At 55.4% G+C, this 27,108-nt stretch overlaps 1 protein-coding gene across 1 annotated transcript; it reads left to right on the top strand.

Moving 5' to 3' along the window:
- The first annotated feature begins 225 nt into the window (after positions 1 to 225).
- On the top strand, positions 226 to 26,379 carry EHD1 (EH domain containing 1). Its single transcript, XM_058438903.1, has 6 exons — positions 226 to 326; positions 1,491 to 1,917; positions 5,660 to 5,757; positions 19,894 to 20,306; positions 24,988 to 25,152; positions 25,616 to 26,379. The coding sequence occupies exons 1-6, from the start codon at positions 308 to 310 to the stop codon at positions 26,138 to 26,140; spliced, it is 1,647 nt and encodes a 548-aa protein (XP_058294886.1). The 5' UTR covers positions 226 to 307; the 3' UTR covers positions 26,141 to 26,379.
- The last annotated feature ends 729 nt before the right edge of the window (positions 26,380 to 27,108 follow it).

Raw genomic sequence — 27,108 nt, 5'->3', positions numbered from 1 at the left:
TTTGAGTTCCTGCCTCTTCCTCTTCGCCTACCAGCCCGAGTTATTCCCTGATACAGGCCCCTAGCCCTCCAGGCTTCCACATCTCACAGAAGCGAGAAAGGTGGACCCCAGGCTTTCAAACTCACAGGTTCAATTCAGATCTCTTTAAGAGCCCCCAGGGTCCTGCTACCACACGTTGGTGTCTTGATACTGGTGACATAACAATCAGTCCCCAAAGCTCTGACATCACCCACTGAAGATTCTCACCAGCCTGGACAGCCAAAGGGGTCTGTGTGTGGCCGGGGAGGATGGCGGGGGAGTGAGCCCCATGGAACAGCCAGGAACTGGTAAGGGGAGGTAGGGCACAGATCCCAGTAAATGATGGTAAATGGTGGTGACCCCGAAAGGAAAGCGGAAGTATTTGGGTTTTTAAACTTCCCCCTAAATTCCCACAAGATTTCATTGTCGCCCCCACACTTCCCCTCTTCCCCACAGAGGGAATTTCCGATTTCACTTCCCAAAACGCAAGTGGCCAGAAGGCCTCAACTTCCTCCTTATGCCCTCCTGCCCTGCCCCAGCTGTAGCCTCTGTGGGGAAGCCTTCTCTTCTCCCGCGCGCGTCCGGTGTCACCCATGTCCTCCCTCGCTTGCGTCCCTCTCCCATTCCCACGCCGTCGGCCTGAGGGGAGGTCAGGCCTCTCGCTGCCGGTCAGTTTACCCGTGTGCCCGCTTCTCCCTGCCCATTTTTCTTTCCCCAGTCACCACCCCGCCCCGGATTCTCTACTCCCTCAGCTTGCTCTGCTACCACTTTCCTGTCTCTCCCTCTCCTAAAGCAGATAAAAGATGAGGGAACAAAGACAGTGTGTGTCTGGGAAGCTGGGCTGAGAGGAGGAGGTGCCGCGGCCCGGGGGTACTCCGATGCTTCCGGGGATTCCGAGCCAGCGGGAGGACCGCACGTGGGGAACGGCGGGCGCGGCGCGTAGTCAGGGATCAGGGAACCAGGGTGCCTGACTGGGTGTCGCGTGGAGCCATCCCCCGGGGGTGTGGGGGGCCCACGGTGCCGGAAGGCGCGCAAGCCCAGAGACCGTCTGCGCCGAACGCCTGCTCCTCGCCTTCCTAACCGCAGCACTTTCGCGAGCCTCCCCACGAGGGGCGGGGCGAAACAGGTGCGGTTGCCACGGCACCCGGACCACAGCCTCGCGAAATTTGGAATCAGCCAATGGGGGCGGGGGAGGGGAAGACGTGGCACGAGTCGGAGGGGCGGGGCTGGGAGGGGCTCCTCCCTACCCCTCCCAATTCCGCCCTGCCCCCGCCGCGGCGGCGCTAGCCGCCAGTGAGGGACCGACCCTATAAAGGCCGCTCCGCGAGGAGCACGCTGTACCCGGCAGAGGGCGCTTCGGCGGGTTGGGCTGTGCGCCTGCGCAGTGTGGGTCGCTCCCCATTCCCTGCCCCAGTCGGCCCCGCTCGGCTCCGCGCTCTGGCCCAGCTCTCAGCCGCCGCTCTGCCCCGCAGCAGCCAGCCCCGTGTCCGGCAGTATGTTCAGCTGGGTGAGCAAGGATGCCCGCCGCAAGAAGGAGCCGGAGCTCTTCCAGACGGTGGCTGAGGGACTGCGGCAGCTGTACGCGCAGAAGCTGTTGCCCCTGGAGGAGCACTACCGCTTCCACGAGTTCCACTCGCCCGCGCTGGAGGACGCTGACTTCGACAACAAGCCCATGGTGCTCCTCGTGGGGCAGTACAGCACGGGCAAGACCACCTTCATCCGACACCTGATCGAGCAGGACTTCCCGGGGATGCGCATCGGGCCCGAGCCCACCACCGACTCCTTCATCGCCGTCATGCACGGCCCCACTGAGGGCGTGGTGCCGGGCAACGCACTCGTGGTGGACCCGCGGCGCCCCTTCCGCAAGCTCAACGCCTTTGGCAACGCCTTCCTCAACAGGTACCCACCCATCACTCCAGGGGGCGGGGGGCGCGGCCGGAGCACACCCCTCACTCGGAGCCTGACCTTCCCGTGGTTGTCGCCCCGCCGTCCTTTGTCTCCGAGGCCCCAGTGACACCCTCAGTGACCACTCCCTGGTCCAAGGGCCCTGCCCCTTCCCAGAGAAAACCCACCGGGGGTCTAAGAGTGGGCGTTGTCGGCTCCCCCAGCTTCTGTCGTCCCCAGAATCTTCCAGGTTAACCACCAAGGCCTTCTGCAGATCCCAGCCCCACTCCCCTCAGAACCAGGGCCGCAGTAGGAAGCTGAGCCATTCCTGCGCTCCTTTTCTTGGTCTCCACCTCCTTCCCGCAGGCTGGACGCACCTAATTCACGGAAATCAACCCTCCCCTCCCTGTCTCCTTAAGTGTCAGTAGCAAAACACAGTGAAACTTTTAGCCATTGCCTTCTCTGGTGCGGTGTGGGTCTGCTCTGCCTCCCCTGGGACGGTGGTTTTGTGTAGGAGGGAGGAGGAGGATCTGCTGTGGCTTGCTGACTTTGGGGCAGCCCCTTGGTGGCAGGGGACAGTTGAGGTTTGAACACTTCTCCCAATGGCAGCTCTCAAGAGGTCAGTGCTGCCTTGAGGGGTTTCAGGAAGCAGGATGAGGTGGTGGCAGTGGGAGCCCTGGAATGAGATTCTGGCCCTAAGCCCTTCTGTGCACTGAGGGACAGAATCTGAGGTTCCTTCACCCACTTGGACCTCACTTTTCCAGTTAAGTGGCCTCTGCACACAAGGAGAGTGGTCTCCAGGACTCTGCCTGTCTCAGTGCTGTGAATGAAACACAGTGCTCCCGCCGCTCAAGGAGTGCAATGCCCAGGCTCACTTTTCTCCAAAGGAACTCGAGACATCACCGTCCCAACCCCCAGGCGTCATACCAAAGTACTTCACAGACCCTGCCCTCCCTGCCACCCCACGTTCACGGACTCCACATGCCTTTCAAATTCTGCACCAGCAAAGAGTCTCTGAAGGAATCTTTGAATCCTGCCTTCCAGGTCCCCGCCCTGCACGGTCACATTCCTTTCCGTGCATGGCAGCTTGCCCTAGAGCCAAGCTGGTGGCCAGGCCTACTCCAGGCACAGAGCTGACCTTCAGCAGGGTCTGTTGCCACTTCCAGGCATTTCAGCCTGCCCTCCTGTTTTACGGCTGTTGATGTTTGTCTGTCAAGGCCAGGTTGAGTGCAGCCGTTTGGGCTAACGGTCCTGAAAAGGTGGAGTCCTCTTGCCCCAACCTTACCTCATTTCAAGATTTGTGCGCTGGTAGAGAAGCGATTAGCTGAAACCATTAGCTGGTGGAAGCCATTCGACCCTGTGGAAAGTTTGGCAGCTGCGCCAGAAAGTCCAAGCGTTAGGTCTCTGCTTCCATGCAAAACTTTGGGAAACCATGGGAAGGGTCACTGCCCCTGCTGCCTCTGCTGTCCTCAGCTCTTCACTTTCCTTGTGAGGGCACACCTTTTTTGAAAGGAGAGACGTGGCACAGGACCAGTTTTCTGAATTTGGAAGCCTAGAGTTTCAGAGCTGGAAGGATCTTAGACATCATCTTGGCACCCCCCACCTCACTGTTTCAGGAAACCGAGGCTCAGAGGGTCCGACTGATGTGTGGAAGTCACCCATTAGGTCAGCCAGCACTGACTGCCTGGCTTTTGCACAGCCAGTTACTGCCTTCTGCTGCTTCTACCCGAAAAAGAGCAATTCAGGATTGCTTTGTCCGAGACCAGTGCTTTGATGACATTGGTGCCACAGGATCTGAGAGGTGGCACACGTTTATTTCCTTCTTGCTGCCACCTCATCTCCAGAGGATCCCTGATCACTGATGGCCCTGCCGAAAGGGCCCTATCAGCCTGCGCTGAGGCCCTGAGCTGTGTCAGGATGTGTAGTGTGGGGAGTGTCCCCAGCGAGGAGGGTGCAACAAAGGGGGCTTTTCTCTGGCTGATACAGCCTCTCCCGGCTAAGTCTTAAAGAGACTCATTGAGTCGTGAACTTGACTTTCTGGCCTTTTCCCCCATGTGGCTGCTCTAAGAATAAAATCAGCTGGAGCAGACCAAGGCAAGGGGCAGTCAGGGTGTCCTAAGAGTGTCTTGCAAAAACTCATTGCATAACTGGGACTGCCACTTGTGCGAGATGAAACCTGTGTGGCCTTGGTGAGATGGAATCGGAGGCATCTTTGCTGCTTGCTCCCTTTCTTGTTTTCTGCCATATACCCTGGGCTCTGCAGAACAACTGGTTTCTGGGTCCTATAGATATTAACTCGCTTTCTGGGCTCATTTATAAGGCATTTTTATGTATGTGACTTCCCAGAGCCAATTCTGCTTCCCATCCTTCTATTCTGTAATCATCTCTCCAGCGCCTCCTGTCCCCAGCAGGAAGGCCAGGCCTGGCCTGCATGCATTGCTGCTGGCACTGGCGAGAGTGAGGCCCACGTTTTGCTTGCCCTGCAGGTCAGCTGGTCTTGCTCTACTGCCTTGCAGAGCACCCCTTGCCCTGGCCAGCTGCCCTCTGCCTGTGGGCCCCTGGTCGCTGGGGGATGGGGCCAAAGGGAGAAGCTGATGGGCTCAGAGTCCTCCCGTCTGTTGGAAAGGCAGCTTCAAGTCTGTGTCCTACAGATAACGGGTCAGTCTTTTCTTTGCTCTCACTAGCTTTTTCAGAGAAGTTTTTTGTTTGTTTGTTTGTTTTTTGAGACAGAGTCTCGCTCTGTTGCCCAGGCTGGAGTGCAGTGGCACACAATTTCGGCTCACTGCAACCTCTACCTCCTGGGTTCGAGCAATTCTCCTGCCTCAGCCTCGCGAGTAGCTGGGACTACAGGCGCGTGCCACCATGCCCAGCTAATTTTTCTGTTTTGGGTAGAGATGGAGTTTCACCATGTTGGCCAGGCTGGTCTTGAACTCCTGACCTCAAGTGATCCGCCTGCCTTGGCCTCCCAAAGTACTAGGATTACAGGCGTGAGCCACCACACCTGGCCTTTCAGAGAAGTTTTTAAATGAGCTTTTTCTGTGTCCAGTGAAGAATCCCTGCTCTCAACTGAGACTGCCCCTTGCCTTTCTGGGCTGTTCTAAGCTTAGTGTGAAACTCAGATGTGCATAGCTGAGCCCTGGCCCGCAAGTCGCCAGCCTCTCCACGGCTTTGTTCATCCTCAGCCTGCTCTGACTTTCAGAGAATGGCGTGTCTGTGCTTCTCCATCCCACCGTCTACCAGCCTGTGTGGTCCCCAGCTTTTGCCGGCCGTCCATTTCAATTCCCTCACCCAAGCGGCTGGTTGAAAGGGCAGGGCCGGCCCTAGCAGCAGTAGGAAGCGGCCAGCTCTCTTCAGTGTGGCGATTTAGCCAAGTGGTGGAAGATTCTAAGACGGGATTTCAGCATCCGAGTGTGACCTTCTGCTTCCCCTCTGAATTGAATGGTGGCCTAGGCTTGCGCAGTTTTCGCTAACAAGTCAGCAGCTTGAAAGTTGACCTCTCAAACTCTAGGGGAAAAGTGTGTGAGGAAGTGCTGATCTGGGTCAGTTTGAGCCTGCTGGTTGCATTCCCAGTTGAGAAAGTCCATATGATTTGCCGGCCACCGTGGGAAACTAAGACGATAGAAAACCACCTATCAGTTCCCCGCTTCTGGAGAGGAAGCCAGAGATGGAGCGAAGGAGTACAGAGAGCCCTTTGTTGTGTCCGGAGCAGCGATGACTATGTCTTGACGCCTCTCTTCTGGCTCTTGCTCTCATGTAGGTTCATGTGTGCCCAGCTGCCCAACCCCGTCCTGGACAGCATCAGCATCATCGACACTCCCGGGATCTTGTCTGGAGAGAAGCAGCGGATCAGCAGAGGTAACCAGCTCCGACCACAGCTCGGGCCGCTGGTGTTGTTGCACATCCTTCTCTCTAAGATCTGCAACCTGGTTCAGATGCTGCCCTTCAGATTTCTCCATTTTTTTTTTTTTTTTTTTTTTTTGACAGAGTCTTACTCTGTCACCCAGGCTGGAGTGCAGTGGCGCAATCTCAGCTCGCTGCAACCTCCGCCTCCTGGGTTCAAGCGATTCTCCTGCCTCAGCCTCCTGAGTAGCTGGGATTACAGGCATGTGCCACCACGCCTGGCTAATTTTTGTATTTTTAGTAGAGATGGGGTTTCACTATACTGGCCAGGCTGGTCTCGAACTCCTGACCTCGTGATCTGCCTGCTTGGGCCTCTCAAAGTGCTGGGATTACAGGCATGAGCTGCCGCACCCAGCTGCCCTCGAGATTTCTTCCAGTCTCAGCCTTTCTTAAAAAAAAAAATGTGGCCAGGCGCAGTGGCTCATGCCTGTAATCCCAGCACTTTGGGAGGCCGAGGCGGGCAGATCACGAGGTCAGGAGATTGAGACCATCCTGGCTAACACGGTGAAACCCCATCTCTATTAAAAAATAGAAAAAATTAGCCGGGCGTGGTGGTGGGCGCCTGTAGTCCCTACTACTTGGGAGGCTGAGGCAGGAGAATGGCGTGAACCCGGGAGGTGGAGCTTGCAGTGAGCCGAGATCACGCCACTGCACTCCAGCCTGGGCAACAGAGCGAGACTCTGTCTCAAAAAAAAAAAAAAAAAGTGTCCAAGTAAGAACTCATTTTACATCAGCCTCCCATCTCCACAGTGCTCTGTGCACTGAGAGGGCGGGAGCTGCTTTCTTCCTTGGCTCCCTGGGCCCAGGCAATGGGAGCAGCCATGGTGAGACCACAGCCAATCTTATGTGGCTGTCATGCTTTTGAACCCCTGGGGCATGCTGGAAACAACAGGATCAGAATCAGGCCATGCTGTGAGGGTGCAGGAAGCATTGCTGACTCTGAACAAGCCCCTGGTCCCCAGAGCTTATTAGCTTTAGTCTGTGTTAAAAGCCTTTGCCCCCCAAAGCCATATACATTCCTCATGAGTCCAGCAGGACTGAGAGAGAGCCAAGCAAAAGGAGAAGCTGGTAGAAATTCATGAAACAGTTAGGGGCTGGTGGAAATTTGCTTACATTTGCTTAGAGGTTGATAGTCAGCAGCCTCCCTGGCTGAGGCCTTCATGCTGTGCAGTAGTGCGCCATGCCCATTCCAATTGTGTAAACTCCTGCCTAGATTCTGCCAAGCTCTTTTGAAGATCTGGTTCAGGATGAGCCTGAACTGGGTCCTCCATCTGTCACTGCCCCTTTTTCACAGAAGGGTGGGGCGCTTTGGGGCCTGATGCTTTCTGGGAGGAGCTTGAGGGTAGGCTGGTACCTGGCAGGTGAGGAGTGGAGTCTACAGCTCCAAATGTGAAAATGAAATAAGATCAAACTCAAAGAGGAGTTGAGGACAAGTGGACAAGTTTGTTGATGATTAACTTGCAGATCCTTCCCGTGTCCCTTACCCTCTGGACTGGCCTTTGCTGGATAAGCCTTGCAGTCAAAGCCGGCAGCTAGGATTTGGGGTGCACATGTCTCTCTGCTAGGGCTCTGAGGGCGTGGGGACTCTGTTCTTGGAGCTGAGAAACCTTGCTTCTCTTTCCTTCCAGCCTTGCAGGCCTTGCCCGTGTGGGACTGCATCAGAGCATACTGAAATCACTGGCCCTCATCTGGTTTCAGAGCTACCAGTTAGGCTGTTAGATTCTCCCACCCCTGGTGACAGTGATGCACCTAGGAGTTAAGGGAGTAGATTTGGAGACCCCTTCTAAAAAAAAAAAAAGCGAGGGCTAGTATTTTTATTTCTTACTGCTATTGTTGTTCCAACCTAGTTTTAGTAAATGCCGGATAAGCAAAAGCCCTGTCATTTGCTAAAGCAAGGTCAGAAAATCTGAATAAGTTACTCTTTTTTTTTTTTTTTGAGACAGAGTCTCGCTCTGTCGCCCAGGCTGGAGTGCAATGGCATGATCTCGGTTCACTGCAACCTCCTCCTCCCTGGTTCAAGCGATCTTCCCGCCTTAGCCTCCTGAGTAGCTGGGATTACAGGTGCATGCCACCACGCCTGGCTAATTTATATATTTTTAGTAGATACCGGGTTTCACCATGTTGGCCAGGCTGGTCTTGAACTCCTGACCTCAGATGATCTGCCCGCTTCAGCCTCTCAAAGCATCATGACTGCCTTGAACTCCTGGGCTCAAGTGATCCTTCCACCTTAGTCTCCCAAGTAGCTGGGCCCACAGGCACGGGCCATCATGCTCGGCTGGGGTTGTATGTCTTGTGTTGCTTGCTTTGGCCCCTGTCCTCTGAGATGCTCCCTCCCCACCTCCCACTCCCTCTGCTTCCTTTCCCTGGTAGGAAAGAGGCAGGCAGAGGTGTCTACACTGGCTGTCTCTGGGACAAACACCAAAGTGTATGCTCCATATCAGTGGATCTGCAGACACAGCATGGCGTTTTGATTGGGAGCAAGGGGTGGACGTGGGCGTTGCCTTGTGGTCCCCGCCCTGGAGTTGCCTGTGCAGACAACAGGTTGGAGGAGCAAGCCAGCAGGACACGAGGCTGCTGTCAGTGTGCTGCCCTGCTCTGCCTGTGTGGCCTCCCTCTCCTGTCCAGGTGCAAAGTATGGCCCTTCTGCATCCCTGAGAGGCCAGGCTCCCCTATATCCACAGAAGGTCATCTCTACCCATCATGGGCAGGAAGGAGCCGGTGGCTGAAAGAGAAGTACATCACTCTGATTGGAGGAGGGGTTTCCTGCTGTGAAGTAGCAGAAGATCAAACCGATTTTACTAGACCATTTCTTTTCCTCCATAGCCTTAGAGGCCTTGGTTTAGATGTGTTTTACTAAAAGTTACCTGGTTAGGGTTTGAATGATGTTGGTGTTTTGTTGTCAGGAGAAAGACCATCGCTCAGTACCTCTTGGAGGTGCTGGGTGTAAACTCCAGGATGAGCCCCGCTAGGTGGACACAGGAGGAGTGGATTTCTGTTTCCTGGAGGCCTCGCCCATCAGTCATGGAAAGGCCCGTGTGGCCTGTCCAGCGGAGGAGGTCGGAGTGGAGCAGTGCGTTCCCGGCAGGGCTGGCCGCCTACTACTGCCTTTGCTAGTGGCGTGGAAAGCAGGTGTTTCCCTCTCAGAAAAATAGGGCTGGCAGAGCACACACCAGGGCCCCAGCGCGACACGCCTCCCCTGGCCTGCCAGCCCGTTCCCTGGAAACATGTCCTTGTGCAGGCCGTGGATGGACATTGGGGTTGCTAATTGCATTTACTTCCATTTCCCACCCCTCTGGCCCCGCCTGGCCCCTCCTGACTTTTTTCCCCCTTTCCCCATGGTCCTAATGTGTGCAGGAAACACGGTCTGGAAAGATAAGGTGGGCTGGTGCAGGCCCAAAGCAGTCAGGATGCAGCCAGGCTCTGTCAGGGATCCCTGAGGACTGCCTCAGGGACGAGAAGGGGGCCGGGTTGGGGTCTCTCGGGCTGCCTTTGCCTGTGTGCTAATCTGAGTGACTTTAAAGATACTATTCTCCTGTGTCAGCAGAGAAAGGTGGCCTCTGGGGGCTGCGTTCGTTCTTGAGTGCTGCCTGTGTGACTGATAAGGGCATTCCAAAGGGCAGCTGAGCCTGGCAGGGGTGGTGCCCTTGGCTCCAGGGGCTGCCGACCAGTTGCGTGGTCCCGGCGGTGCCTCATGCCAAGTCATCCCCTGGCGGGGCCTCTGTGGGCAGCCCGGCCAGTTCGTTCCCTACCGTGGTCACTAGGCAACGGTGAACTAAGCGGGAGTTTTTGTGCCTCAATCTCCCCATGAAAGCTGTATCAGCAGGGTAGTGTTGTTTCTACTTGCAGTAGCAGATCAGAGACCTGGCCAGCTTTGTGTCTGACTTTCTGCTGGCCACTGCCACGTCAGTGAGTTCCATTGAGTTATCACAGCAGCTGCATCTAGGAGGAAGCTCCTGCCTTTCAGAGGAGGAAGCAGAGGCTTAGGAAAGTTGAGTAATTGGCCCAAGATGACAGGCAGGCCAGCAAGTGTCGTCACTAGGATTTGAACCGAGGCAGGGGCTGTGCTTCTACTATGGCGGAGCTGAGAAGGGTGCCTTGGCATGAAGGCTGTGGGCGAAGGAGTGCGGGGAGCTTGGGTCAGACAGATCTTTGCCCCTGTTGGGTCATTACTGTGGAGGCCTTCTCAGCCCTCCTGAGACACACAGAGGCCACCCTCTGTTTCTCTCCCGCCCAAGGTTAGACTCCAGTCCTGAAATGGACCTGAGGTCTGGGGCTTTGAACAGCAGTGCTGGTATTGTTTTCCCTGTTCTCAGCCATAAATGACCCCTTGGGGTCTCCAGCCATAGATGTCTCCAGCCATAAATGACTCCTTGGTCTATCCAGGGAGCCTGGTGGCCTGGGCTCTCGTTTGCCCTCTGATGGTCTGCAGGCTCCCTCTAAGCCTGGGAGCTGTCCTGATCCTTAGTGGTTGGATGGGGCCTCCCTGCCCACACTCCCACCTGTGTGTCCTGAGCCCTCTGGCCCAGAGGCGGGCCTGCGCTGTGGGCCGCCCCCACTTCCTGCCGACACCTCCTGAGATGGAGATGCCGCTGCCAGCAGCGCCCCCAGGCCGGGGTTTCACCAGGGTGCTCCGAAGACCATCAAATGCTCCCAGGGGCGGCCCAAAGGCCATGAGCCAGGCCAGGTGCTGTGTCCCTCTTGGATTCAGCATCCATAGCACAGCTAGATCAGAAGGTTCAAGTCCCATGTCAGTACTTGGGGAGCTGGGTGGCTCTAGGGAGTTGCTGTAGTCCCTGGGAGACACATCAGTCCATCAGGAAACACCATAGCCTCTCCAGTTATTGTAGATTACCGGAATTTACATGTTAAGCTCTTGCCCTAGTGCCTGGTGCACAGTTAAGTGTTCAAGTGTCAGCTGGTTCATAGTCAAGAGATTGAAAAGCCCAGGGCTTTCCAGACTGTGATCTGAGTAACATCCTGGGGAGTATCCTCAGGGAAGTGCTGACTCAGCCGGGGTTTCCCACTGGGTTCCAGGCCCTCCTTTGCTCCCAGCTCCAGGCCTCCCGAAACCCTCTGCTCGCCCCACCTGGCTATGGCCTCCCTCTGTGGCCCAGCAGGCCAGGATGCCAACACAGCTTTTGGCCTCAGCCTTTGCTGGGGGCGTGCAGGCTCTGCCGCAGAGGAGACGTACCAGGCGCTGCCCGCGCTCAGCACCTGTTCCCCAGGCTGCGCGCTGGCGGTGGGCTGGGGAGCAGCTTGGCTGAGCGCCTGCAAACATTCCGTTTATATTTGGGGGATGAGGCATTCTTCATGCGTTTGAAGTCCTTGCCTACACACCCATCAGAATCTGAGCTTCTTAAGCCCAAAATACAAATCCTGCTAGTAAATAAGAGCAAACATTTACTCCTGCTCGCAGTGTGCCAGGCTCACTCCATCCTCCCGCGGCCCTCCGAGCTGGAAACCTACTGCTTTCATGTTACAGACCGAGAAGCTGGGAATCAAGGCTCTGAGAGGCCAGAGACCTGCTGGGTCACACAGCTGGTTGTTGAGTAGAAGGTTCAGGATGGAAATGTGGGCCTGATTCCAGAGTTCCTCTGCCCCCTCCCGCCCCTCTTTTGCTGCTTCTGTCTGATTTGCTGGGGTCTACGTTGTGTGTAGTGAAGTCCACCCTCCTCAGGCGCCCTGCTGTACAAAGCATTCCTGGGCTGCCACCACCATGACAGAGAGTATTCCCATCGCCCGAAAGTTCCTGTGCCCCTCGTAGTCACTCCTGGTCCCAGGCAGCCCACTGACCTTTGTCTCTAACTTTTGCCTTTTCCGGAATATCACCTAAATGGAATCATACAGGATGAAGCCTTTTGCTTCCACCTTCACTTAGCAGGATGCTTCTGAGCTGCATCCATGTGTTTGAGAGCCCCCGTGGCCCGCCCCTCTTTGTTGGGGGTCCTTGTCCCATCATAGGGATGCACCATCCGTTGTCATCCATTCACCTGTTGGGGGCGCTTGGGTTGGTCCACCTGGGGCAGTTTTGAATCAAGTTCATGCTTTGTGTGGGCGTGTGCTGCTGCTGCTCTCAGGTAAATGCTGAGGAATGGAGGCGCCTCTGTGCTCCACTGGAAAACCCTTCCAGAGGAGCTTCAGCCTGAACAAGCCAGGAACGAGGCCCAGCACGCGTTGGAAACCTGTGTGATGGAGAGCTAGGGTGAGAAATACTGAAGCCCACGCAGCTTGAATGACAGGAAACAAAAGTCGATTGGAGACAAACCCTCTATTGTTTCGTGTTCTAGAAATCTTTGGAATGTATAAAGCAGCTTTTCCCCCTGCGGCTGGAACTACCTGTGTTTTGGAGGCTACTGGGGTAGGGCGGGGAGGCCTGAGAACCTCCCTCTTCCCCTTCTGTGCTGGCGGGAAACATGGTCCGGCTTTTCTCAGGAAGGCAGATCCTGTAAGGCCAGCACCTGGAGAGGGGTGCCCCAGAGCCACAGTGGCCTGGAGGAGGCTGGGTGGGACGTGGGTCGCCATGAGAGGCACCTGCATGCACGCTACCCTGAGGTGCCACGCCTAGCTCAGCCTGGTTGCCCAGAGCCACTCTGTTCCATCATCCCACAGCCCCAGGACTTTTCATTTTCACTTTTTAAAAATTGTGATAAAATACACCTAACATATAATATTTACCATTTTAATCTTTTTTTGGGGGGGTGGGGGCGGAGATGGAGTTTTACTCTTATTGCCCGGGCTGGAGTACAGTGGCACGATCAATCTCGGCTCACTGCAACCTCCGCCTCTGGATTCAAGCAATTCTCCCGCCTCAGCCTCCCGAATAGCTGGGATTACAGGTGCCTGCAACCATGCCCAGCTAATTTTTGTATTTTTAGCAGAGACAGGGTTTCACCATGTTGACCAGGCTGGTCTTGAACTCCTGACCTCAGGTGATTCGCCCACCTCGGCCTCCCAAAGTGCTGGGATGCTGGCATGAGCTGCCGCGCTCAGCCTTTTTTTTTTTTCTTCTTTTGAGACAGAGTCTTGCTCTGTTGCCCAGGCCGAAGTGCAGTGGCGCGATCTCGGCTCACAGCAGCCTCTGCCTCCCGAGTTCCAGCGGTTCTCCTGCCTCGGCCTCTTGGGTAGCTGGGATTACAGGCGCACGGCACCATACCTGGCTAATTTTTGTCTTTTTAGTGGAGACGGGGTTTCACCATGTTGGTCAGGCTGGTCTCGAACTCCTGACCTCAGGTGATCAGCCCGCCTTGGCCTCCCAAAGCACTGGGATTACAGGTGTAAGCCACTGCGCCTGGCCTCATTTTAACCATGTTTTTTGGTCATGGGCCCCAGAAAAGTAGATTTTAACTATTTGTAGGTGTGCATTTCACTGGCATTTAGCACATTCTTCATTGTTCAGCCGTCACCACCATCCAGCTCCAGAGCTCTTCAGTTCCCAAATGGAAACTCTTCCTGTTCAACACCAGGTCCCCTCCCGGCTCCCTGCACCCCGCAGCCCCTGCACTTCCCATTCTATATTCCTTTTCTGTGTACTTGATTACTCCTGGTATCTCCTGTAAGTGGAATCCTACAGTGCCGTATCTGTCCTTTTGTGACAGGATGTTTTAAAAAAACTTTTAGGTTCAGGGGTACATGTACAGGTTTGTTATACAGGTAAATGGAGTGTGGTGGGGTTTGGTGTACAGATTATTTCATCACCCAGGTAATAAGCATAGTATCTGATACGTAGTTTTTATTTTCTTTTTTTTTTTTTTTTTGGAGACAGGGTCTCTGTCACCCAGACTGGGAGTGCAGTGTCACAATCACAGCTTACTGTAGCCTCAACCTCCCGGGCCCAAACAATCCTCTTACCTCAGTGTCCCAAGTAGCTGGGAATACAGATGCACAGATGCATGCCACCACACCCAAATTCTTTAAATTTTTGAAGAGAAGGGGTCTTGCTATGTTGCCCAGGCTGGACTCAAGCAGTCCTCCTGCCTCAGCCTCCCAGAGTGCTGCGATTACAAGCGTGAGCCACCATGCCCAGCCTGCTAGGCAGTTTTTCTGTCCTCACCCATTCCACCCTCAGGCAGGCCCTGGTGTCTATTGTTCTCTTCTTTGTTGCCATGTGTACTCCATGTTTCACACCCACGGATGAGTGAGAACATGCGGTATTTTGTTTTCTGTTCCAGTGTTAGTTTGCTGAGGATAATGGTCTCCAGCTCCGTCCATGTTGCTGCAAAGGTCATGATCTTGTTCCTTTTTATGGCTGCATAGTATTCTCTGTGGTATATGTACCATGTTTTCTTTATCCAGTCTACTGTTGATGGGCATTTAGGTGGATTCCATCTTTGCTATCATGAATAGTGCTGCGATGGACATATGTGTGCATGTGTCCTTATGGCAGAATGATTTCTCTTCCTTAGGGTTTATGCCCAGTAATGTGATTGCTGAGTCGAATGGTAGTTCTGTTTTAAGTTCTTTCAGAAATTGCCAAGCTGCTTTTCACAGTGGCTAAACTGGTTTACATTCCCACCAGCAGTGTATAAATGTTCCCTTTTCTCTACAACCTCACCAGCATCTGTTATTTTTAGACTTTTTAATAATAGCCATTCTGACTGTTGTGAGATGGTGTCTCATTGTGGTTTGATTTGCATTTCTCTAATGATTAGTGATGCTGAGTGTTTTTTCATATGCTTGTTGGCTGCGTGTGTGTCATCTTTGGAAAAGGTGACAGGCTTACTTCATCACTTAGCATCACGTCTTCTAGGTCCCAGGATTTTCTGAGCCAGAGCTTCCTGGTGGCTTATGATCCCTTATCAGAGGGGGCTCTGGCTTTTACTCACTAAAACCGCTCCCTCTGCAGGCGGGCCTTTCTCTCCAGCCCACCTGCTTGGGCCATGTTTTCTGTATCCTTTTGCTAGGTGTCAGTTCTGTCACTCCCACCGGGGCCTGAGCTAGTCAAGCTAACAGCAAGGCCCCTACCTTGGTGGGTTCCAAAGCCTGAAGGCTTGTTGCCTTGGGCAGTGCCGGGGGTGCTGGCAAGCCCTGTTCTGTACTTGTCACCGGCCGTCCAGCTCTGATCCAGAGAGTGGCTCGGTGCTACCACTGTGCGGTGTAGCCTTTGGCACCTCTTGAAACCCGGCATCTTTAAGGCTGAGTGAGGTGCCTTTGAGGGCAGTGAGGGTCTAGTGGGCTAAGGAGCGCCGGTGGGCCTGGTGGGGCATGCAGTTACGTGGTCACTGCCTGCATGGCACAGGCCCGAGTGCTGTGGCCCTTTTTGTCACCTGTGGGTGTGGCTGGCCAGTCACTGTGTTTCCCTCACAGCAAAAGCACATTTTCTGTAATAAACAGGAAATTTTAGTCACCTGCAAAGAAATGGGCTTACCTCTGTTGACTCCAGCTTGAGATGACGGCCAGTAACTGGGTTTCAGGGCAGGTGGGGCCAGGCTTCTGGGCTTCTGGACCTGGGGCAGGGAGTTTTGGAGTGCTCACTCTTCCTTCTTCCTTCCCCTCCTTTTTCTCTCTTTCCCCAGGGCCCCCCAGCCATCCAGGGGGAGGGGGGAGTGGGGCCTTGCTGGGTGGAGTTTGGGAGGGTGACCTCAGCTCCCCAGGCGCCGTCCTGACTCCCAGGCCAAAGCTAACATGGGCTGAGCACAGCCCATCAGGGCGCCCTGGTTCCCAAGAACTCGGTTTTGGCATCACAGCCTCCCCAGCTGTGTGAATTCTAGTTTCAGCTTGTGGCAGGCTGAAGACAAATGATTTGACAAGGGGAGAAGTTGGGCCCCCTTTCTGCTGAGCGAGGAGCCTCAGTCCCTGAGTCATCGCCTTTTCAGTACTGACCTGTGTTCCCAGAGCTGGCCATAAAAGGCTGTGGGCTGCGGGCCCCAGGCAGGCCCTGCAGGCTCAGCTAGTGTGGCCTCATCCCCTGGGGGCAGAGGCAGCCTCTCCCTGCCCCTGCTTCCCTCATGTTGCCCTTGGCCTCTCTTTCTGGTTTTCTACCGAGACTTCACTCTTCGGGCATCCTCTCCTGTGGAGCTCAGAGCCAGCTGCAGGGAGTCCGGGTGCTCGGGGCCTTGTACTTTGGAAGCAGGAGCATGTGGTGGCATGAGGTGCCCTGGCGCGATGCCCTTCCACACCTTCTGGGCACAGGGAACCTGGCAGCTCTGCTGTCTCCGACCATCCGCCTGAGTCTCTGGAAGGCTGATCGGGCCTCTCCGCCCAGGCTGGAGGCCAGGACCCTGGCTCCCCTGCACTCCTACCCTGTTAAGAAGCTTGGCCCAGGGCTGTTTCTGGTCAGAGTGCTCTATTTGCTGTTGGGCTGGGGTGAGGAACGGCTGCACATCACCTGTGGAGAGGCTGCCGAGGCTGTGTGGCTGAAGCTGTGGATTTGGGATTTTCCTTACATTTTGGTGACTTTGCTCAAGGATGAAAGTCCTTGACCGGTGATGGGTCCAGGCCGCTGGCCCCTTGTTCCCACAGAGCCCTGGCTTCCCCTGCCCCGGCCTGCCGAGGAGGCTGTCCCTGCTGGGTCCTGGGCTGGAGGCCCAGTGCTCCCACACGCCCTCCTCCCTGCAGCGCCGGCCGAGGAATTGGTATTTAAATTTCACAGATGGAGAAAGTAACTGAGAAGTTAGGAAAAGAACTTCAGGTCACAGAGTCAGTGGCAGGGGGCGGGAGTGGAGTGCTGAGCCATCTTAGTTAGTGGCCCGAGTTCCTTCTGGGAGCGCCAGGTGTGGGGAGGGGCTCCACGCCCCTGTGGCTTTGGGCTCACAGATGGCGCCAAGCACGCTTGGGCCTGGGGCCAGGGCAGGCGGCAGGCGTGTTTATCCCATGAGCGAGCTTGACTCCGCATACCCCGTGGTGCCATTTATCTTGGCGCGCTTGTGCGTAGAGGCAGCCTCTCGAGAGCCCGGTCTGTAGACCTGCCTTTGTCCTAGAGGGCTTTGCAGGGTGGGAGCAGCGGATGCCACCAAGGGGGAGCCTGTGTAGTGGAGGAGTCAGCAGCAGCTCCCACTGGGGGACGGCAGGGCTGCCCTCCCATCACCTCGGGCGACCCTGTCCAGCTGCTGCTTTTCCTTAACGCTTTGTCCTTGGAGTTCCCCCCTCGCTGCTGTTTTTCTGCCCCCTCAGTCTAGAGAGTGCCCGTCTCCATCCTCAGCTTGGCAAAAGGGTGGTGAGTGTTTTTCTTAGAGATCCCAGGAGCAGGCGGTGGGCTGAGGACAGGTTTGGGCTCAAGCTATGCGACTCTCAGACTGTTGTGTGCAGGAGTGGCTTCTCCCGCTTATTTCCAGAGCCTGACTGCTCTCTGGGAAGTACTTGGTGCTTCTGAAGAGGGCTGGCCTACGTTTGGGTGGCCTGGGACCTGTGGGAAGACTGAGCCAGGGACATGGAGGCTTGCCCAGAATCAGGCAGAGAGGATGTGCCCCTCGGGGGTGGGGCCCAAGCTCCCCAAGGACTCTAGGCCTTTGTTTCCACATGGCCCGCCTGTCACTCCTTACCCTTCCTAGACCGGGAGGGACAGAAGTTTTACTCTAGGGGCAGAGGAAGAGGTGACGATTTCTTTTGTTTTGTTTTTGAGACAGGGTGTCTCTCTGTCACCCAGGCTGGAATGCGGTGTCATGATCACGGCTCACTGCAGCCTCAACCTTCTGGGCTCAGGTTATCCTCCTGCCTTAGTCTCCCAAGTAGCTGGGACTACAGGCCTGCACCACCTTTGTAGAGTCGGGATTTTGCTATGTTGCCCAGGCTGAAATGGAAATATTTTGAAGAGGCCTAGTTGTCATATAGGATTCAAATTAAACCGCTGTTACGGAGACCTAAAAATCATTGGCTTAAGTCAGATAGCCTATAGTTTATGTGAAAAACAACAGTCTAAGGCCATTCTGAACATGCAGCTTTCATCTCTGAACCGAAGGTGCTTCCTCCAGCTCCTCCCATCACATCAGCATCCCAGTCCTCAGGAGGGAGAAAACAGCAGAGGGCTGATGCACCTTTTCTTGTTCATTCTGCTGAAGGAGGCTGGGAAATGCAGTCTCAAGCTGGGAGGCCATGAATCCAGCTGAAACTAGATAGTTATATCTGGTTCCTTCTAGGAGGAATTTCAATTAGCAGTCTCTGCCACAGGCGACAGAATTCACTTTAATTGGTGGTCCTTAATTGGGCCATAATGGATTGGTGGGAAGCAATATAGAATAGAGTTTAGAATCCAGCTGCGGTGGCTCAGGCCTGTCATCCCAGCACTTTGGGAGGCCAAGGCGGGAGGATCTCTTTGAGCCCAGGAGTTCAGCATAGACAGCATAGTGAGACCCCCATCTCTACAAAATAAAAATTTAAAAATTAGCCAGACATGGTGGCACACGCCTGTAGTCCCAGCTACTCGGGAGTCTAAGGTGGGGGGATGGCTTGAGCCCAGGAGTTCAAGGTTGCAGTGAGCCAAGATTGTGCCACTGCACTCCAGCCTGGGTGGCAGAGCAAAACGCTGTCTCTAAAAAAATGAATATAAATTTTTTTAAAAAAGAATATAGAGCTTAAAGCTGGAGTCTGTCCAGTCCAACCACTTTGTTTTGGAGAAGTGTTTAAGACCTAGGAAGGGGAAGTGGTTTGTAGCACTTCCTGGGCTTCTTGTAGAGCAGAGGTCAGCAAACTTTTTCTGTAAGGGTCGGATAGTTAATACTTCCAGCTTCGCAGACCTTATAGTTTCTGTCACAACGACTGAACTCTGCTGTGTTAGACAAAAGAAGCCATGGATAATACAAATGAGCATGGTTGTGTTTCAGTAAAACTTTATTTATACAAACAGGTGGTGGGCCAGGTTTGATCCCTGAGCTGTAGTTTGCCAACCCTTGTTGCAGAAAATAAGTGAGATTCCTGCAAAATGGGGAGCCTGGCACATCAGCACTGAACAAGTAGTAGCTGCAGTTACTGTTGCAGGCGCCTCTTGTCACTACCGTCCCAGGGCACACAGCTGGCAGGTGGCAACACTGGAGTCTATGTTCTACCCTCTGTGCTGTGCTGAGCACAGTGCTGGGTCTCCTTCTCACTCTCGCCCTCGTCTGATCCACCTTAGAGCTTGCACTGTGGGATGACTTTTGCATTAGCACCTGTTTATGCCAAGTGCTACATGGGTTGGGGAGTGTTATGGTGGGGGCAGGAATAGGGGAGATAATGCTGCCCTCAGGGTGCTGTGCTGTCTAGATGAACACCTTATAGGAATTTTTTTTTTTTTTTTTTTTGAGACGGAGCCTCGCTCTGTCATGCAGGCTGGAGTGCAGTGGTGTGATCTCGGCTCACTGCAACCACTGCCTCCCAGGTTCAAGCAATTCTCCTGCCTCAGCCTCCTGAGTAGCTAGGACTACAGGCATGTGCCACCACACCCAGCTATTTTTTTTTTTTTTGAGATGGGGTCTCGCACTGTTGCCCAGGCTGGAGTGCAGTGGTACGATCTCAGCTCACTGCAACCTCTGCCACCCAGGTTCAAGCAATTCTCCTGCCTCAGCCTCTCGAGTAACTGGGATTACAGGTGCCCACCACCAAACCTGGCTAATTTTTGTATTCTTAGTAGAGATGAGGCTTCCCCATGTTGTCCAGGCTGGTCTCGAACTCCTGACCTCAGGTGATCCACCCACCTCGGCCTCCCAAAGTGCTGGGATTACAGGCGTGAGCCACCGCACCTGGCCCTTTCTACGAATTTTATTTTATTTTATTTTATTTATTTAGAGACGGAGTCTCGCTCTGTTGCCTAGGCTGGAGTGCAGTGGCACGATCTCGGCTCACCACAACCTCCACCTCCTGGGTTCAAGCGATTCTCCTGCCTCAGCCTCATGAGTAGGCTGGGACTACAGGCTTGCGCCACCATGCCCAGCTAATTTGTGTATTTTTAGTGGAGACACGGTTTCACTATGTTGGCCAGGCTAGTCTGAAACTCATGACCTCGTGATCCTCCCACCTTGGCCTCCCAAAGTGTTGGGATTACAGGCATGAGCCACCACGCCCGGCCTATAGGAATTTTAAAAATTATCTCAGGCTGAGAAATACCAGGCCAGGTTGGAGATGAGAGCCATCAGAGCAGCAGGTCCCTTGGTGCCCCTGAGCTCTCCCTTCTCTTCCCCCCAGGCTATGACTTTGCAGCCGTCCTAGAGTGGTTCGCCGAGCGTGTGGACCGCATCATTCTGCTCTTCGACGCCCACAAGCTGGACATCTCTGATGAGTTTTCGGAAGTGATCAAGGCTCTGAAGAACCATGAGGACAAGATCCGCGTGGTGCTAAACAAGGCAGACCAGATCGAGACGCAGCAGCTGATGCGGGTGTACGGGGCCCTCATGTGGTCCCTGGGCAAGATCATCAACACCCCCGAGGTGGTCAGGGTCTACATTGGCTCCTTCTGGTCCCACCCGCTCCTCATCCCTGACAACCGCAAACTCTTCGAGGCCGAGGAGCAGGACCTCTTCAAGGACATCCAGTCTCTGCCCCGAAACGCCGCCCTCAGGAAGCTCAATGACCTGATCAAGCGGGCGCGGCTGGCCAAGGTAGACCCTGGGGTGAGGGGAGCAGCCTATTGCCAGGCAGGGCCGTGGGGCTCTGAGACTGGCACTAGGGCCCCAGGCTTGCCCTAGACCCTTCCCAGCTCACTTCACAGGCAGACCTGCACTGCGCCGTTTCCCTCTATAGAAACCGGTCTTTGGTCAGCACTCGCGTGCAGCCTGCTCTTAAATGAGATTCTCTACCTGGCCTCCCTCTAAACCTGTTCTGTTTGTGGTTTATACCCCATCTAATTTCAAGAAGGGTTTGACTATGCTTACAACACAGAAACAGCACACAGGAAGTTACCACTGAAGCAAAGGAGGCAGCCTCAGAAATGGGGTGCTGGGGGATAGAGCTCTGAGGCTTGTTGGCTTCCCTCTAGGGTTTTGGGTTTTTTGTTTTTGTTTTTGTTTTTGAGGTGGAGTCTCGCTCTGTTGCCCAGGCTGGAGTGCAGTGGCATGATTTCGGTACATAGCAACCTCTACCTCCCAGGTTCAAACGATTCTCCTACCTCAGCCTCCCGAGTAGCTGGGATCACAGGCACGCACCACTATGCCCAGCTGATTTTTGTATTTTTACTAGAGACAGAGTTTCACCATGTTGGCCAGGCTGGTCTCAAAATCCTGACCTCAGGTGATCTGCCCACCTCAGCCTCCCAGAGTGCTGGGATTACCCCTCTGGGGTTTACTGAGCCTGAAGTGCACTCAGCACAGTGCTGGACGCCAGGGACATGGCGGGGAGTGACACACAGCCCCTGTCCACTCCTCAGCCTTCATGGGGAAAGCAGAGCACGCAAACAAAAAATAAACATCAGTTATTTGTGTCGTCTCGGAGTGAGCACAGGCTGCTGTGGGAGCTGGCGTTAGGGGCTGTCCCAGTGGAGTAGAAGGGCTGGGGGAGGCCTGGCAGGAGCTGAAGCTTAAGCTGTGACAGGAAGCAGCTCGTGAGGAGACAGGGTGCCAGCCTGCAGCCTGGGAAGCACTGGGCATGGAAGCCAAGGTCACGCTGAGGCGGTGTCAGTCCAGCAGGCCTCGCAGACCATCCTTATGTCTCCTGGCAGCCCAGGCCTGGTGGCACCTATCAGCAGCCTCTGAATGGCCAAAGGGTTTGGAATCTCAGTGTATGACCAAGTACTTGAGTGACAGCCGGCGTGGCTGGGGCCAGGAAACGAAGGTTAATGCCACCGGCGGGCCCTTCCAACACAGAATGACAGAACACATGCCCTTGGGGTGTCTGACTTTGGTTAGCACCCTATCGTGAGCCGGCCTAGACGAGTCACCATGAGTGACAGTCCCGGCTGTGGTTGGGGTTGACCCCGTGGACAGGAGTGTTTGACACAGATTGTCTGAACAGCTGAGAAGTGACCAAGCCCACATTTGTATCTCAGCAGGGCACCTAGCTATTCTTTCAGGCTCTTAGCACAGGGCTCAGTTGTTTAAGAAATAGGCTCCAGCCAGGCATGGTGGCTCATGCCTGTAATTCCAGCACTTTGGGAGGCCAAGGTGGGTGGGCGCATCACCTGAGGTCAGGAGTTCGAGACCAGCCTGGCCAACATGGAGAAACCCCATCTCTACTAAAACAAAATACAAAAATTAGCCAGGCGTGGTGGTGCGTGCCTGTAATCCCAGCTACTTAGGAGGCTGAGACAGGAGAATCACCTGAACCCAGGAGGCAGAGGTTGCAGTGAGCTGAGATCACGCCACTGCACTCCAGCCTGGGCGGCAGAGCAAGACTCTGTCTCAAAAAAGACAAAAAATAGGCTCTGGCCAGGCATGGTGGCTCACGCCTGTAATCCCAGCACTTTGGGAGGCCAAAGCAGGAGGATCCCTTAAGGCCAGGAGTTAGAGACCAGCCTGAGCAACCTAGTGAGATCCTGTCTCTATTTAATTTAAAAGTTAAAAAAAAAAAAAAAAAAAGGGCCCTTGCTGTAGCTCCCATCTCCAGGCCAGGCCAGAGCATGGCTGGGGAACTGTCCTGCCTGCCGAGCCAGGCCCTTTGGTGATATGTCCCCAGTTCTTCAGTGAGACAGCACAGAGAGCAGGGTGCTTGCCCCCACCTCGTGGCATGCAGGGGGTACCAGGACAGACATCGTGTGGGCATTAAGGCTTCAGTGACAGCTGTGCCTGTGGCCAGGGTCACAGTCCCCTGATCTCCAGAATGTAACTGAAGACTGAGGACGGGCACTTCCTGGGGAGCCCATGCGCCTGCCTGCTCAGAGGCATGGAGACTGCAGGTGTTGAGCACAGTGGGCCTCATACCCACTCTGTCTCCAGGCCAGATAGTCAGAGGGCATGTGGGTGCTACCTGGTCGGAGCAGTGAGAACTGACCCTTCATCCTTTGCCACCACTGTCCTCCCCTTGTGCCCCAAGTACTCTGGGGCCCACCTCACCCTGCAGATGAGGAATTCTCATTCTGGCCTGAACCTCCATGAGCTGTATACACGGGCGTGGGTCAGTTGCCTGCTCTGGAGGACACAGGGCTGCGTGTTTTTCTTATTTTTAATTTTATTATTTTATTTTTTGATTTTTTGGAGATGGAGTCTCACTCTGTCGCCCAGGCTGGAATGTAGTGGTACAATGCAGTTGACTCACTGCAACCTCCACTTCCCAGGCTCAAGCCATTCTCCTGCCTCAGCCTCCTGAGTAGCTGGGATTACAGGCATCCGCCACCATGCCCAGCTAATTTTTATATTTTAGTAGAGACCGGGTTTCACCATGTTGTTCAGGCTGGTCTCGAACTCCTGACTTTAGGTGATCCGCCTGCCTCGGCCTCCCAAAATGCTGGGATTATAGGCGTGAGCCACTGCTCCCGGCTGGCTGGATGTTTTTCTAGATATCTCCCTTCTGGAGCCTCCCTGTGAGTGGAGCCAGCTTTGAGAGAGGAACCCATACAAAAACCCGGGTGACTGACCCCGGCCTCAAAGGACAAAGGACGTCCTGAGCTGAGGGGTGTGGGTGTGGCCCTAGCTGAGGCTCTCTCTTTGCAGTGCAGAGAGAGCTCCCCTGCTCAGCCACCTTTGAAGACAGACAGGACAAGGGACAGGCATGAGCCCCTGCCTGGTTGTCTGTGAGACCGTGTGTGACCGCCAGGCTCCAGGCACACTGAGTCACCGTATCTGGACAACCCTGTGGCCTCCAATGTTGCCTCACACCTGCCACTTCCTTTTCCTGGAGTGAGTGGTGCTCTCTGTGGTGACTCCCACCGGCCTGGGATCTGCCTGCCACAGTGTCCCTGGGGAGACCCTAGATCCAGACCCACATGGCACCGGGCTGCCTCCCTCAGGCAGTTCTCAGCCAGGCCCCCGCCCAGGGCACACAGGCTCAGGCTGAGTGGGGTGGTGGATAGGCTGCAGCCAGGCAGAAGGGCAGCGAGGCTGGCTGGCTGCAGCCCTCTATGGCTGGACACGACTTGGCAAGGCCGAGGGATCTGAGGGCTGGGCTGCCAGGTTCCCAGCTTGCTGAGGGGGAAATGAAGGGGGTGCCGCCCTGAACTGGCACATGTCTAAGCAAAGTATTGACGCTTGGATAAAGCTGGCAACCGCCAGGAGAAGCCTTTGTGGGATTTTTCGAATCCTTCGTCATCCGAGCTGTGATGATGGAGTGGAGCGTGGTACACGCCCATTGGAGTTCTGTGGGCTCCGTCGGCCCTCGGCAGGGATTTGGACATGCGGGCGGGTGGGCCCTGCAGGAAGCCTGCTCCCTGCTCTGCTGCATGGGAGGGGGCAGCTCGGGGGAAGGGAGCTTGCAGAGAAACAGAAAGAACATGGGCTGTGGGGCACCTTCAGCAGCCCTGGGTTCCAATCCCAGCTCCTCTACGTGGGAGCCAAGCGCCCCAGGCAGCCTTTCCCAGCCTTGCTTAGGGCCGGGTTGGGAGAATCCCACCTCGCAGGGCTGCGGTGAGGGTTGAACGGAGGGTATGTGGTGTGCGGTGAGGGTTGAACGGAGGGTATGTGGTGTGCGGTGAGGGTTGAACGGGGGGTATGTGATGTGCGGTGAGGGTTGAATGGAGGGTATGTGATGTGCCCAGCGGTGCACAACAAATGGCCTTCTTTGGGTTGACAGACTTGGTTTTACTATTCCTGAATCATCACAATGATCCGTGCAAGGCCAAGGCTGTTGTCTTCTGTTTCTTTTTTTTTTTTTTTTTTTTTTTTTGAGACGGAGTCTCACTCTGTCGCCCAGGCTGGAGTGCAGTGGCACAATCTCGGCTCACTGCAAGCTCCGCCTCCCGGATTCACGCCATTCTCCTGCCTCAGCCTCTCCGAGTAGCTGGGACTACAGGCGCCCGCCACCACGCCCGGCTAATTTTTTGTATTTTTAGTAGAGACGGGGTTTCACCGTGGTCTCGCTCTCCTGACCTCGTGATCCACCCGCCTCGGCCTCCCAAAGTGCTGGGATTACAAGTGTGAGCCACCGCGCCTGGCCTGTTGTCTTCTGTTTCAAGTGCGTTTTCCTGTCCTGTCCTCTGTCCTGCGGCAGTGAACAGCTGTGGCTCTTGCCAGAATGTGTCTGCTCCTAGGCCCGTGGGAGCCGGTGGTGGTAGCGGCCTTGAGCTTGACCCATCCCTCCTGCTTCCCTGTTCCTGAGCGAGCACCTTAGAGTATCCTTGGAGTGTCCTTGGAGGCTCTGCTCTCAGGGGCAGCCTGGGCCAAGAGAGCGCCTGATGCTCACCCCCTGTCCTCACAGGTTCACGCCTATATCATCAGCTCCCTCAAGAAGGAGATGCCCAATGTCTTTGGTAAAGAGAGCAAAAAGAAAGAGCTGGTGAACAACCTGGGAGAGATCTACCAGAAGATTGAGCGTGAGCACCAGATCTCCCCTGGGGACTTCCCGAGCCTCCGCAAGATGCAGGTACGGCTGTCCCGAGGCCCCATGCAGGCTGGTGGCCATCAGGGCAGGAGGAAGGCCCAGGGCACTGGATTTGGAGGGAATCCCATCTCCATGGGGAAGGGCCTCCCTGAACGGAAGCAGCTGGGTTAATCACCAGCACCCACCCAATTCAAAGTTGACCCAGGCGGTGACACTGCAGAGGGGAATGTGGTGACTCACCCTTCGTGGCGGGAGGAGGGCAGGGTCATGCCAGGCGCTCTGGTGCCCTGTCCATTAATCCTTGCTGCAGCCCTGCAAGGAAAGAGCTGGAGTTGCCTCCTGTGTACAGGTTAGAGAGCCAAGGGCCAGATGGGTTTGCTGAGTCGCCCCTGCTAGTGTGGGGGAGCAGCACTTTCTGCTTGTGAAGCCCTCACTGGAACCACTTGGCCTGGAGTCTGGGAGGGGCCACCCTTCCCAGCCCTTGTCCTTCCTCCCCCGCCCACAGGAACTCCTGCAGACCCAGGACTTCAGCAAGTTCCAGGCCCTGAAGCCCAAGCTGCTGGACACGGTGGACGACATGCTGGCTAACGACATCGCACGGCTGATGGTGATGGTGCGGCAGGAGGAGTCCCTGATGCCTTCCCAGGTGGTCAAGGGCGGTGCCTTTGACGGCACCATGAATGGGCCGTTCGGTCACGGCTATGGCGAGGGGGCCGGCGAGGGCATCGACGACGTGGAGTGGGTGGTGGGCAAGGACAAGCCCACCTACGACGAGATCTTCTACACGCTGTCCCCTGTCAACGGCAAGATCACGGGCGCCAACGCCAAGAAGGAGATGGTGAAGTCCAAGCTCCCCAACACCGTGCTAGGGAAGATCTGGAAGCTGGCCGACGTGGACAAGGACGGGCTGCTGGACGATGAGGAGTTCGCACTGGCCAACCACCTCATCAAGGTCAAGCTGGAGGGCCATGAGCTGCCTGCCGACCTGCCCCCGCACCTGGTGCCGCCCTCCAAGCGCAGGCATGAGTGATGGCGCCCGGCCCTGCACCTGCCATCTGCATGCCCGGCCGGGAGGCAGAGACGGGTAGGGGAAGGCTCACCGTTTCTCAAGGTCCATAAAGACTGAGTGGATGTTTCCTCGCCTCTCAAAAAGGAAAACACCGTCTTTCTTTTAAGGCTGTTCCTGGGCCTGGCGGGGGAGACAGGGGTGAGATGATGGAATTTTGTGCACAAGAACTATGGCTATTTTAATATATAACGTTAGAGGCAGCGTTCTTTGTCGCCGCCTCCCCTGTGTGACAGCCCTGTGTGCACGGCCTCTGCCCCCCGGCCTTTGCTCTGGCTGGAGCTGGACAGTGCAGCGACTGCGACCGCGGGGGAGCCAGGTCGCCCTTTTTGCAGGCCGGGGCTGCATGGACAGGAACACCAGGCACCCTCCGTTTGCTTCTGAGCTGAAGTTGCTTCACAGGGCCGTAGCTTCCTTCCTCACCCGGCTCTGCCTCCCCCGTGCTCTCGGGCGAAGTGGGTTCTTGTGCCTTCCCCTCCTGGGTCCAGGCTCCCCGTGCGCGGGCCCTGCCCTTTTCCTCCCGCGCCCCACCGGCTCCGACGTGCCACCCCGCTCAGCAGTCACAGAAGCAGGGCCCAGCCACCTTGGTCTTTTTTGGGAGGTTCAGGGGAGTAGGAGAATGTCTTCCAGAAAAATACATAAGCTAGTTTCTGTTCTGTAAAGTGACATCTTTCATACTTGACCAAATTTCCCAGTAACTTCCCAACCACTGTTCAAAAGCTGTGATTTTTGTCTCCCCTTCCCACCCTCCAGCCAAGGGGCAGCCCTGCCCAGGGGGCATTAGATGTGGGTACCCGGGGAGCACCCCGTTCCTGGACCCCAGCGTTGCGTTTCCTGGCTGAGGAAGGGTGGTCATCCCAGCTCCTGCCCTACCCTCTCACTTAACTGGAGCTTTGGGACGCATCCTCCACAGTGGGAGGTGGGTGGTGGGT

Source organism: Hylobates moloch, unplaced genomic scaffold (genome assembly GCF_009828535.3).
Source record: "Hylobates moloch isolate HMO894 unplaced genomic scaffold, HMol_V3 SCAFFOLD_5, whole genome shotgun sequence".
Taxonomy (NCBI): Eukaryota; Metazoa; Chordata; class Mammalia; order Primates; family Hylobatidae; genus Hylobates; species Hylobates moloch.
Note: the sequence above shows the minus strand (reverse complement) of the source record. Positions and strands in the feature narration are given on the sequence as shown.

Excerpts from the sequence above, each read along its gene's own strand:
- EHD1 (XM_058438903.1), top strand. Across the intron at positions 1,918-5,659 it reads GGCAACGCCTTCCTCAACAG|GTTCATGTGTGCCCAGCTGC; the intron begins GTACCCACCCAT and ends GCTCTCATGTAG. Across the intron at positions 20,307-24,987 it reads AGCGGGCGCGGCTGGCCAAG|GTTCACGCCTATATCATCAG; the intron begins GTAGACCCTGGG and ends CTGTCCTCACAG.